This window comes from Carassius carassius, chromosome 47, assembly GCF_963082965.1.
Source record: "Carassius carassius chromosome 47, fCarCar2.1, whole genome shotgun sequence".
Taxonomy (NCBI): Eukaryota; Metazoa; Chordata; class Actinopteri; order Cypriniformes; family Cyprinidae; genus Carassius; species Carassius carassius.
The window spans coordinates 22,160,462-22,174,658 of record NC_081801.1 but is presented as its reverse complement, the minus strand read 5'-3'; the positions used below and the strand labels follow the sequence as shown (position 1 = coordinate 22,174,658).

The 14,197-nt window shown below is 36.8% G+C and overlaps 1 protein-coding gene across 3 annotated transcripts in view; it reads left to right on the top strand.

Moving 5' to 3' along the window:
- Positions 1 to 14,197, top strand: part of LOC132130904 (serine/threonine-protein phosphatase 2A 55 kDa regulatory subunit B beta isoform) — a 90,774-nt gene that overhangs the window by 57,449 nt on the left and 19,128 nt on the right. The window contains exon 1 of one of the 3 annotated variants that reach the window (XM_059542772.1): positions 11,498 to 11,849. The exons of the other annotated variants lie outside the window; for them this stretch is intronic. Coding sequence (XP_059398755.1) covers positions 11,810 to 11,849 — 40 coding nt within the window. The 5' untranslated portion in view covers positions 11,498 to 11,809. Of the gene's footprint in view, positions 1 to 11,497; positions 11,850 to 14,197 lie in introns of those variants that run through there. 3 annotated transcript variants of the gene reach the window in all.

Here is a 14,197-nt window from a genome sequence, read left to right as displayed (position 1 = left end):
GTTTTGCGACGCTCCAAAAGCTCAGCTGGTACCTTGCAAACCTCCTCATACGAGCAGCACGATTACGTGAAAATTTTCACGCCACTAAGGCGACACATCTGTTTAACAACAGGCTGTGAGAGGGCTGTGGACCACCGTGGACCAAACGACACAAAATTATCCACAAAGAAAACAGAGCGATGGACTCTGGACATTGTGTTCAGAGAGCGCCGCTCTTCCTGTTTATCCCGAAACCGTCGCACCATAATGACGTAAGCGTGCTCCGGCACGAATGCTGAAACCCTATGTGAGTGCAGGCCAGAGGGGGAGTGGGGAGGGGGGACAATCGTACTCGGGCCCGGTTCATGGCAACCGTGCCTAGTGTGAGTACACCCTAATCCTGTAACTGCCAAACACTGGTTTGATGACACCTGTTATCAAAGTTAATATTTACAATACAATTTAGAGATCAGTAAAGTCAAATAAAAGTCAAAATGATATTATAAAAAAAGTTAAAAAACAATTATGATTTACCAAAGCATGATTTCTGGTGGAAATGAGCTTCCATATTATTGCATTGCTATTATAAATCTCTTAAATGATTATTTTTTACAGATGATGTGATAAATAAATAAATAAAAATTTCTCTTGTATTCCTCCTTTGAAAGCCACAACCCAGATCTTGAATATCTATTTCTTTGCCCTGAATGCTAAATGATTGTTCTCTTAGATCTTTGACCTCTCTAACTAGAAGTGCATTGTGGGTAAAGAGAAAGCAAACTCCAGCAGTCTGCTGCTCTTTCACAGTTCTCATGTAATCTCTCTGGATCATTAGATGCAGAGCGGCTCCAGTTTGTTATTGACTGGTTCCCAGTAAGCATAGCTGCACAGCCAAACACCCCCTTGTTACCTCATTCAATTTATTCATGAAACTAAATATTTAAGCTTTAGCCCATGGAGGCATATACGTTTTTCCTAAAGTAAATCTGCTTACGGTACAGTATGAGAAAGAGAGTGGAAAGGCAGGAGGTAGATTGTAGTGGGACAGGAGGCAGTCTGGTTGATTTATATATTAACTTTGTATTCCCTGCTTTAGAATTGTATTTCATTATTAATAGCAAAAAGGGCAGTTTTAGGTTTTGAACATTTGAACAAATGTTTAAGGCAAACTGTAGTTAATACATTTCCTATTCCTACTTTTTTATTTTTTTGAGTGTGAGTTTTATTTGAATTAAAAAGGCCCTTTACAATAAAAAGTGTTTTTTGAAATACTCAGCTACCATAGCATTTAACATGGAAATTCAAACTGGCAGTCCTCATTGACATCCTTTTAAAAACAAAGAAGCCTCAAATTGTAGACAGCCAGACCCAGATCCAAACCGAAATTGCAGATATAATACATATACAACATACTTACATATTCACATGACATTTAAATGTTTTCTTGTACACTTTGCTAAAGCATAATTGACACTTGCGTTACAAACGTATTTAACTTGCCACACAGGGTAGGGGACCTATTTTCTGTAAACGGCCATTCAGAGGGAGTTACAGTTGCCATAATTTTAATTTGGCCTCAAGTGATTTAATGCTTGATACCAGCAAGTTGAGAAGCCAACTGGGACCCTGACACTTTGAAATGTACTTGATGTCACCAGATCTCTGATTCATGAAATAAATTGGCATAGCAATTTCAAGAAGGATTTTATTTTCTCTTGCATTTCTCCATTGAAAGCCACAATAGGAAAGAGAAGTCGGTCGCATTTCCGTTTAATGTTGTATTTAACTTTACTCATTGCAGCTCTGGTTTTCCATTGCTGAAATGAGTTTTCAAACACATCCTGACGTCTGGTAGTGCAATGCATGGCTTCCAACGACAGAAAGTCTGCTATTGTGTCCATATCTATAGAAATACAACAACAGAAATACAAAATATCTTGCGTTCAAAGTTAATCAAAGGGCACTGATTTTTATTCAGTGTGCTTTCCATGTTTCAAGAACTAATGATGACACACTGGATTTTAAAATAGTTTGATGTATAATTTAATTAAATTTATAATAAAATTTTTAATTTATTAATGTTTTAGTTTAAATAGCTTTTACTCACAATTTTGCATTCTCAAATGCTCACCTTTTCAAATACGGCCCAGAGGCTGGACGTTACCTGTCCCTGTGCTGGACAAAGTGGACTAGTGAGACGGATCTGCCACAGGAGCTGTGAGATCTATCCACGCTTCTGCAGTACCTCGTTGTCCAGATGTATACGTGCCTACAGTGATCTGTGATATGGCCGCAGGCTAGTACGGTTCAGTTATTTAACTCCAGAATAAATGGATGGCTGTTTGTTGCTCAAGGAATGTAAGATTAGAAACTTCTGTCTAAACCACTTAGTGCAAGAGATAAATACAACAGGAAGCAAGGGTAACGTTTGTGATGGCCATATAGTGATGCAAACTATAAGTTAATTAGTCTGTTAGCATATATTTATAGAGTTCATAGCCTTTCACGGTTGTCTTTAAAACAGGGTCAGGGCGCACCTGGTACGAATCCCTCTGACGCACATAATTTAGTTACCTCACAGCACTAATCTCTTTCCCGTGCAGTTGTTTAGCATTGCATTAAACTCTACAAGCTGTCTTCCCTATGTCTCGCTCTCCTTTACTTTTGTACCTTGAAACCAAGTAATCAGCTTATATTTACATGAATGCATTTGGTAGATGGTTTTATCCAAAGCATGTTACTGAGTTGCCGCTCATTTATGTTATAGTACCAGCACATGAAAAAATCCATTTACATGTGATATGTTATGGTATTTGCTAACGCAACTGTTGGAGTCCTGTTGTTTAGCTCAAGTTCTGGTCTCTAGCAACCACATTTTTAATAATCAATGAAATTGTCTATACTGCAGAAAGATTTTCAAAATGTAAGAATATTTTTTGTAAGAATATACAGTCGTGGCCAAAAGTTTTGAGAATTACATAAATATTAGTTTTCAAAAAGTTTGCTGCTAAACTGCTTTTAGATCTTTATTTCAGTTGTTTCTGTGATGTACTGAAATATAATTACAAGCACTTCATACATTTCAAAGGCTTTTATCGACAATTACATGACATTTATGCAAAGAGTCAGTATTTGCAGTGTTGGCCCTTCTTTTTCAGGACCTCTGAAATTCGACTGGGCATGCTCTCAATCAACTTCTGGGCCAAATCCTGACTGATAGCAACCCATTCTTTCATAATCACTTCTTGGAGTTTGTCAGAATTAGTGAGTTTTTGTTTGTCCACCCGCCTCATGAGGATTGACCACAAGTTCTCAATGGGATTAAGATCTGGGGAGTTTCCAGGCCATGGACCCAAAATTTCCACATTCTGGTCCCCGAGCCACTTAGTTATCACTTTTGCCTTATGCTTGGTGCTCCATCGTGCTGGAAAATGCATTGCTCTTCACCAAACTGTTGTTGGATTGTTGGAAGAAGTTGCTGTTGGAGGGTGTTTTGGTACCATTCTTTTTTCATGGCTGTGTTTTTGGGCAGAATTGTGAGTGAGCCCACTCCCTTGGATGAGAAGCAACCCCACACATGAATGGTGTCAGGATGCTTTACTGTTGGCATGACACAGGTCTGATGGTAGCGCTCACCTTTTCTTCTCCAGACAAGCCTTTTTCCAGATGCCCCAAACAATCATTCATTGGAGAATATGACTTTGCCCCAGTCCTCAGCAGTCCATTCACTATACTTTCTGCAGAAGATCATTCTGTCCCTGATGTTTTTGGAGAGAAGTGGCTTCTTTGCTGCCCTTCTTGACACCAGGCCATCTTCCAAAAGTCTTGGCCTCACTGTGCGTGCAGATGCGCTCATACCTGCCTGCTGCCATTCCTGAGCAAGCTCTACACTGGTGGCACTCCGATCCCGCAGCTGAATCCTCTTTAGGAGACTATCCTGGCGCTTGCTGGACTTTCTTGGACGCCCTGAAGCCTTCTTTACAAGAATTGAACCTCTTTCCTTGAAGTTCTTAATGATCCTATAAATTGTTGATTTAGGTGCAATCTTAGTAGCCACAATATCCTTGCCTGTGAAGCCATTTTTATGCAACGCAGGTCATTTATGCAACGCAGGTCACCATGGTTAACAATGGAAGAACAATGATTTCAAGCATCACCCTCCTTTTAACGTCAAGTCTGCCATTCTAACCCAATCAGCCTGACATAATGATCTCCAGCCTTGTGCTCGTCAACATTCTCACCTGAGTTAACAAGACGATTACTGAAATGATCTTAGCAAGTCCTTTAATGACAGCAATGAAATGCAGTGGAAAGGTTTTTTTGGGATTAAGTTAATTTTCATGGCAAAGAAGGACTATGCAATTCATCTTATCACTCTTCATAACATTCTAGAGTATATGCAAATTGCTATTATAAAAACTTAAGCAGCAACTTTTCCAATTTCCAATATTTATGTAATTCTCAAAAGAGTTAGTTTTGTATGATTGGCCACTCAGTGGATGGTTGTAGTGCTGGGCAGTTTGAACAAAAATTTATATCACATTTTTTTTCTAAATTATGCCGGTTTCCCGGTTTATGGCGTTTGTTTATGCATAATCAGGTGTACAATGCATTTCCTACTGGTTGATATTCCAAGACGTGCTTTTAGCCCGACAGCACTTGCATAAAATGGTTGTTTGGTCGACGTCAGATTTTTGGAAACCAAAAACCCTCCAAACAACAGACAAGGATCCTCTTTTTGGCACAAGTTCTTCTGTGTCATGTTCTGCTAGTTCTGCATTATCCATCTTCCCTGTAACACCTGTTTCACACATACTCCGTCTGCAGTGCATATGCAGTCTGCAGCACAGATTCATTGTGTTTTCACACAGGACACGTTTGCAGTTGGCTACTGATCCGTGTCTGTTTAGTCCACAAATGCAACATTAACTCACAGAACAGAAACAATCTTTCATAGTTAAAGACATTAGTTTAAACTCAATAAATATAAACAACACATTATTCATGCATTTTACTTCTAGGTTTGTATAATAAGCTGCTCAAACAAGCGGCAAAACATTTAAACACAATAATTAGCCTACTTTTCTTGTTAAAATATTTAAACTTAAAACACCACAGACAGAAACAGTCTCGTGCCTTTTGCATTTAAATCTTTATCACAAGCAATCCCACGGGTCTTAATGAACTTTGTTTTTCTGCCTCCATAAAAGTGAATATATATATTGTTTTCCTTGTTTATCTAAAAGTGCACTTTTTCTTGTTTTAGACCTGGCCAAAAACCCATGTGTTGCGTGTGAAACACAGTAGGCTTTAATTATTATACATTTATTGTGAAATGACTGCATTTCCGTGTCAATCCATGTTCATTTTTCCCACGAACAATGCGCTTTCACTTTAATTCAGTGCCTGCAGCACAGCAAAAATAGACTCGGTACGTAAACGATCACTGCACTGCTGCAGACGCACCGCTCCTTGAACGCACTGACGGACAGCAACCTCGTGGAGTATGAATGCTGGAATCCATTAACATGGGTGCTTAAAAAAAAATATGCAACGCATACGCACTGCAGACGGTGTATGTGTGAAACAGGCGTTATTACGTAACACCAGAGCACTGCTGTGTTTCCCCTCACCACGCCTCGCAGTCGCTGCTTAGAAGTGCAACATTGTAAAGGGTTCGTCTGAATCACTGACGCGCGGCCGTGGCGCAGCATAGCGTTCGTTCCAAACGTTGAGTCATTAAATACTTCGGTATGGCGGTATATTAAAATTAATATCGTAAAAAAAATATACACCGGTTTTCGGAATGAACCGGTATACCGCCCAGCACTAGATGGTTGTTTAAAATGCTCAATCACTCCAAAAAACAATTTTGTAAATGTAAACCAACTGAATTAGTTAAAAATTGAATGTTATAATCAACATGGTAACCGTAGTCATATTGTGCAGCCCTAATTTCTTCTTCTGTTTTAGCTCTTTTCAAATTTAAGTCACAGCACATTCATTACTCGTTTATTACATTCATTGCATGATCAAATCTAAGGCATTTCTGCTAATGTTTGTTCTTTACTGGATCGTTTTTTCCTCATAAATTTCCCTACAAAACTATATGCATGCTGACAAATTTAGGCTGAGGAATTGGGGGCATGCAAGCTTAACCCATGTGTCTTTTTTGAAAATGATTTTCTAATACTTGAAAGCGGGTTGAAAGGTATTCACTTCTTCAACTTTTTCGTAATGAAACATCCCATTTCTGGTCACCCTCTGTATTTGATTTTTACAATCATGGTCTGCATTCTCTCTATGCTAATTTTAGCCTTTCATTTTCAGAGCATAGTAGACATCAAGGGATCCAATGTCACCATGATCAGGGAGTCAAAAATGGCCAGAAAGACAATCTACTGCGTTCATGTTTAATCATATGAGAGATGACTGTGTCTGCTATATGGGTTTACTTGTTTTGTAGCAGCACTGGAGTCGTCTGTGTGTTATTTGAAAAAAGTGTTTCATTTGAGGACGGTCTCCTTCTGCGCATCATGGTGACCTCTGACCCAGCTACATTTGAAGGCTTTGCTGTCTTTTTGATTTATTTTCTCACTCTAATCCACCAGGCAAGATAGAGTTGGTGTGTAATTGATTGATACATACTTCAATAACAAAAACAAAATTTAATCTCAGTGCAGCATTTAGTATAAATAATACATTGTTGGGGTAGATGCTCAAATGCTAGTAAACAGATCTCACAGAATACCAAGCCTTGAGAGAGTGGTGACATACAGAGGCTTTGTTCCAAAGTGTAGTCAACTTTATTGCTATCTGTTGCCTTCTAAGCTGCCTCCTAAGGCTTCACCTTAACAAATGTGATCGATTTGTATTACTTCCATTACAAGAAACTCAAATAATGCTAGCCGGTCACATGAAGTGCTTTGGAAGTTCACAAACACAACTGATTTCAGTTGGAACCATCCTAAGATGGTTTTTGAGATTGGTTCAGTGGTTTGTAGGATGGTCTTCTCCATGTGATTTAGCCAACAGAAGATAGCTTAAAAGGCAGCAAAAAATAAAAAGTCCACTCTTGCATTAACAAAACATGCATGCATCATTTTAAATGCACGTGGAAGTTTATTTTATTTTATAATATTATTTTTTGTGAATAAATATTTATTTTTGTTGATGTTTTTAACACACAAAGTAAAATCACTTTTGAAACACTGGATTATGATCACTGACTTTTATGATGCCTTCATGGCCTTTGTGAAGATTAGATTTTCAGTGAAGGGACAGAAATCTCTCTGGCTTCATTAAACATTTATTTGTGTTTTATAAACGTAAGTAAATATAAATGTAAGTTTTATGGGTTTAGAATGGCATGAGGGGTAATTGATGATGGAATTTATATTTTTGGGTTAACTATCCTTTCAAAAATGGGAAATTTTATAATCCACAAGTATTGCAAGTAGTAAGCCTCCAGTTTTATTTACAAAAAAATAAGTAAAAAGTCAGAATTCCTCTGCACAGCACTTATTCTTTCCTGATGAATTGACAACACTCATTTACAGTGCACTGGCATAGCCACATGCACATAGTCTTCAGAAAATGCACTCATCTGAGCTCCATTAATTAGCTCCTATTCAGTTCCCCACATTCCTAATGTGTTAATAATGGTTGGATCCAGCTTCTAATAACACTTTGGCTGCCAAGCCGCTACACTCAAATACACGGCAGTGCTCTGTGATTCTGTCCGTTCAGCCCTTCCCAAACCTCCTCCATTATTATTACAGACACTAGCAATTACTGTATCTCTCACGTCATTCCTCCAAAAACACACATTTAAATATACCATAAAATTATTGACCGAAAATTTTTGACCGAAACAGTGACGTTACATTAGCGTTTCACTAATGATTATATTTCTGCACACAATGTGGAGATGCTACAACAGGTCAACATGGAATGTGGAAGCTAGTGTTGGGTTGACAATAGGGATGTAACAATGCACCCTGAGCCGGTTGACAATCAAATATGTGTTGATTCCAGTCAGTTAAGATGTTAAACGAATTGCGATACACTAGGTGATTTATATGAATGTATCTGAGGGGAACAGATTGTCTTCAGAAAAGGTTAGCCTTTTGTTTTCCTCTTACATCCGTGTACTGCATATTAAAGCAGTGTTTATATGCTCCGTGTTGCTTTGTTTACAGCGGTAACCAAAGAAACGCTGTATTGGTGCAGTTCCATAAGCGCCACCTGCTGTCAGAGAGTAAATTTGTGTCTCTTTCAGCCCGTCTAAGATATTTCTTTTATTTCTATTATTGATTTGATTTGGGATTCATTTTAAAATTTCAGTCTAGTTTTGTTATTTGTCATTCTTCAGTTTCGCAAAGAAATGTGCAGCATTTTGTCTGAGAAATAATCAAAAGACACCTTTTCATTTATAATTTGTCGTAAATTTCATTTTATTAAAAAAGTGAGAAGATTGTATTGTGAAATTACTATCATGAATTGTATCGTATTGTGAGCTCGTCACATGTGAATTGTCACATCCCTGGCTGACAATATAAATGTTTTGATTTTTATTCTTCATCTTCATGAACTGTTATTGATTCTTGTAAACAATATGTCAGGTAACATTACATTTACCTCAGGAAAGCCATTCAGTGTTAATAAACATGTTTAATAAACTGCAGAACTAGTTATTAGAAAATAACTCTAGAGGTGCATTTGTTAAATATATCTGTGCTGTATAACATATATAAATTTACTTAACCTGTCAATGATGTATTCATTATTTAATGTCACATAATGTATGTTTAAAAAATTATCATGAGAATAAGCTTTTATGACAGCCACCATTTAAATTAGCAATATCACAGTCATAAGAGTGTAATACGGCTCTATATCAGCATGGCTGTGACTTGGCTATAGTCACATTGCCATAGGCTATATGGTGAAGGTAACTACAGCCGCATGGCTATGAGTGTGATGTTGTCTTGTTTAGAGCAGTTTGACAGCACAAGTGTGTAAATAAATAAGAAACAAGTATGAAGAGTCTTAAAAAACTTCTTTGTGCGGAACTACTTCTTTCTTTGTCATAGTATCCTTTCAACGGTTAATGGGATTTCCAATGACAGTGCTGGTCAGTGCAATTTTTGGTTGCGTCTTACAATCTGTTGTTGAAAGTAAAAATAATGTCCTTGTTTACAACCTTGTTTCAGTCCCTTTCAGTATAAAAGTCTTTGCTGAGGTGAGGTTGTTCTAAGTATGCGATTTATCATGCAGCCCTAGTTCTAAGCAGGTCCTTGAGTACTTATTGGCCAATGATGCCCTGTAGCTCACATCTCTGAAAACATTGAAGAAATGATTCTTAATGAAAACATTAAGAATCCACTTATTTGAAGTCTAAACAACTACATTCTTGGCTAAAAACTCTTAAAAATGCATTCCATGGCACAACAATAGTATTTCTAAGATTAAACTCGATTTGCTCAGCCACCATAATTTGCTGAAAAAATTGTTGCAAGCGTAGTAATACAAACGGTAAAATGGTTCCCAAGTTGATACTGGTACAATATTGCACGACTGAATCCTTTTGGAGCATCACAAGTTAATAACTACATGAAGTCCTGTAATGTTTGATAAAGAGAGTCTCATACTAAGATTCTTAAATTAACAATTACCAATTAGCCCAATAGTTTGTGTGTGTGTGTGTGTGTGTGTGTGTGCGTGTGTGTGTGTGTGTATATATATATATATATATATATATGGCGAGTGTGATTTCACCAAGTACAACATGTTCCTGGATCAACATTCCGATCAACCAATCAGAATTAAGACTTTTTAGGAAATATCTGTTTAGGCTTACAGTCAGGGTTAGGTGCTTCTACACCCTTGTTAATCAGCTATCATTTCTCACTGATTTTAGGAATAAATTATGGGTAGGTTTAGGGGTAGGGATTGGGTTAAGTCTAAATTTTGGACAATGATGTTGATCCAGGATCATCAGAAGATGTTTTATCCAGAAACATGTCTTGCCAAAATCATGGCGATCATATATATATATATAAATATATATATATATATATATATATATATATATATATATATATATATATATATATATATATATATATATATATATATATACATACACACACACACACACACACACAACTTACCTATATTCCGAGCTCTGAGCCCTCCCTTTGGACAGTATGCCAAATTTGCTTTCTATTTGCTCAATATGATTCCATGTAAGTGCAAACTTATGAATTCACCTTTCAAGCATCTACATTTTTAGTCTAAATGTTTAGTTGTGCTCTGCATCTATACCACATTTCCTGCTGATAATAAGCAAAAAATATGCAGAGATAAGTAGTCAAAAAATTGAGTACTCCAGAGGACTAATTAGGTCAGAATGTTTTGCGACTTTGAGAACTCATTTAAAATTCTGCTCCTGCAAGGAATTGGAATATGATTTAGATGTAATTATTCTATTCCCCAACCCCACCATGCCCTTAGCGTTTTACCCCATGATGCTTTGTGTGCTCTGCCTGATATGTTTCACATAGACTGTTGTTTTATCAGTGTGGGTAAGTGTGTGTGTGTGTGTGTGTGTGTGTGTGTGTGTGTGTGTGTGTGTGTGTGTGTGTGTGTGTTTGATATGATGTGTGTTCTAATGAGAGCTCTGCGGCACGTCTGTCCAAGAGGTTCACTAATGATGTATTGTTTGGTGTGCTTCTACAGAAAAACTGTTGTGTTGCACTTTCTTTAGATGTGCCTTCCATAAAATATATTGGCTATAAGGCTTAGATTGTGATCAGCCAAGACTCAAGAGTACTACTAACAGCAGCATAAACTCCCCTTTTCATGCAAGTTGTGCTGTTTAAAATGCAACTCACAAAAGTGTGATTGCTCTTTAATGCATGACAGAGTTTTTCTTTTTGTTTTAATAATCCTATTAATTTCAACTTCAATAGGCAATTCAAGCTTTTAAAAAGGTATCATTAAATACAGTTTCAGATTTTTATATTCCTTTTTCTCTAGGTAAGATAATGATAATTTTTCATTCTCATTATCACTTTCTGTCAATAAAACTCAAATCTCCTTGATTACACAAGACGCTTGTTAAGATGACGAATTTCAAATCTGGGCATTTCAGAAGGGTAGAATAGACTTTTATGAAATGTTTTCCAACCAAATTCTCATTAAAAATAGTGTCCAGATGTTATACTACTTTTCTCAAATCTAATTTTGAATTTATTTTTTTTTAATTTGAAATGAAATATGACCCACACTCTCCATAAGATTTACCCGACTGCTCTAAATCCTGTCAGAGTGATGCCAGTTCACACCATATGAACAAAGTCTTTGCAAGAATCACACACAGTGCTTGTTTTAGTCCAAAGAACGGTTGTCATGGAAACCCTGCCCTTAAATTCACCATGCAGACAATATAAAAGCCCAGAGAGGTGTATCGGGGTGAAAAAACAACAAGCCTTTTCAGTCCCTGTTTCTTTTCTTAGTTTCTCTCTCTCTTTCTTCATCTCTCAGTGTCTAGCTTCTCTCTCCATCATTTACTCTTTGAAATGGATAAAAGCAATTATTTAGAAGTCATTTCATCTGTGTTTGTTTGGGATTTATGCAAATGAGTATTTCGGGAGTGCTGGACTCGTTTTGAGGTTGTGTGGGGAGAGCTGGCGAATTGTGAGATGATACGTTCCATGAAATAAATTTACCTGCGTGATAGAGAGAGAGAGGGGTAGAGAGAGAAGGAAAACTGTGCTTATCGCAGCAGAAACATCCCTTTCTTTTTGCAGTAAGGATTGAACAGATGCATCTCCTTGAGGAAGACCAAGGAAGATGTGTCAAAGGTAGGAATCGATCGGGATGTACACAGCAGATGGAGTCAGAACAGCATTTGCTAATGAACTTTGAACTGTAACGTCTTTTACTGTAATGATCTTTAAACTGTTGTTGTGCACTAGCTAGGTCAGAAAGAGCTGGAATTTGCAGGTTATTTTGGGATGTTGGCTCTGGGTAAGATGAGAGTACCTAGAAATATCCAGAAAACCTAAATAGCTGGAGGTAAACACCGACTGCTGCAAGAACAGCATGTAGACAAAGCCAAACAGGTTTTGTTTTCTGTGAAGCTTTGATTTTAATAATGTTTAACATAGAAGTCCTCTGCTTGCACAGAAAAAAAAAAACATTTTTAAGACAGGATGGACATGTCAAATGAAGAGCGTAAATGTTTGAGATAAAGCAGATAATCTGAAAGGAACCGGATTTGCTGCTACTTTGAGTTGTCTGTTGTTAGTAGCACTGCTTTAATTAAGCGTCCCACCCTGGCTCACTTTCTTTTGGAGGTGGGCTGGCGATTAGACACAATGTCATCCCACAATGGAAGCCATCAAGCTATGCAGCTTTTTGAAGTGTCAAGAATCTTTGTAGGTTTGGATCTGGGTCACTTTCAGGTCAGAAAATGTTGGGTAAGGAAGAGAGAAAGTAAGGCTGCTATGGGCTGCTTTAAATATATACACATAATTAAGCAGATGGTTTCATTTGATATTTGCTCATTAAATGTGTTTGAGATGGATGCTTAAGACAAACCACTTAGTAAAAACTGCAGTGGTCAAATCATCCTGCAAAATATGTGCTATAGCACCTCAAATTATGACTTGTTGAAGAGAGGTGTATTATTACCAACATTGTAAAAATGTGCCAAGTATTATGTTCCTTCTTGCATGTTTTGTGGCACTTTGAAAGTGAAATGTCAAGTGTGATCAGTTTGATCCAAATTTGATTACAATTTATTACATTGGTTGTTGTATGTGTCGCAGGAGTTCAGAAATGAAGTGTCCAGTGAGTGGCTCTAAAAAGTAAATGCTCTATAAAATCTGAAAATAATGTACCACCTTCACTTAACTCTACCTTAAACCCAAACAATAGTAACCAAAAGCAAAAGCTGAGAAAAAAACATTTGCTGATGCAACCATGCCATTTTATCTTGCTTCCACAAGTATTTGAGCTCTTGCTTGCTGAAGACTTGTCAAAGTGCAATGCTGTAAGCAAGTACAATTTTGCAAAAAATTATATATATTAGAATCCTCATAGTTAAAGGGATATTTTAACCACAAAATGAAATTTCTTCATAAAATCTTCTTTTGTGTTCAGCAGAAGAAAGAAACTCATACAGGTTTGAAATAACTTGAGGGTGAGTAAACTGAAGAATTTTCATTTGTGGGCAAACTATCACTTTAATGTGATAAGATATTAATAAAACATGTTTAAATATTAATGTTTAATAAAACATTAATAATTATTGTTTTTCTATATGCTTTCGGAGATCATGACATTTATCATGGCTGTGTTTTATTGTATTTTCAGTCTAGTTTATAGTAAGAAAGGAAGGATTTATAGATAGATAGATAGATAGATAGATAGATAGATAGATAGATACATTTCTCTAATAGTAGTAGTCTGCTTAATAGAAAATAAACATTTTCAAGATGTGAATGTAGTCATATTATATAAATACTTTCTGAAAATAAATACAATCTGAAAGCACATGTATGTGTCTTTACTGTGTCGGGTGGTTCTTACTCATTCTGATCCAAATGCAGTATAGTCTGTCTTAAAGCAGTCAGTCAGTCATGTCATCTTATCTGTGTTTTTTTGTATGCAGACTAGAGTAAGAGTGTATGCCTTTGTGTGCCTACTCTTTGATGATGTCCTTCATAAACATGCACAAGGGATTTTTCTTTTCATATGAGTTTATCTTGAATTGATGTTGATGTTCATGGCCTGAAATCTCCTGGTATCTGATGTCATGCATTCATCCCAGGGAGAGTGTTACGTTTGGCCATGATGATATCTGCTTCTTCTCCAGTACGATCTCTTTGTCAGCCTAGAATTTGTCAGTGTATGCTTCACACATCCTTTCAAAGGTCTCCAGATCTTTCTGGCTTTTGAAGATGATATTTGGTGGGATTTACATATCAGTGGAAGCATGATACACATGGAGAGCATATCAAGAGTGCGTAAGTGCTTCATCACATTTGACATGGGATTGTCAGAACTAGTTGAAACTGGTTTCATCTTTTCCCAAATTCTGTGTTTTTTGTTTTATTTTTGTATGGATTCTATTGAATGGTTTAATTTAATACTCAAAAAGGATGTCTAGTCAATTGAATTCACAACAAAATGAAACAATAATAAT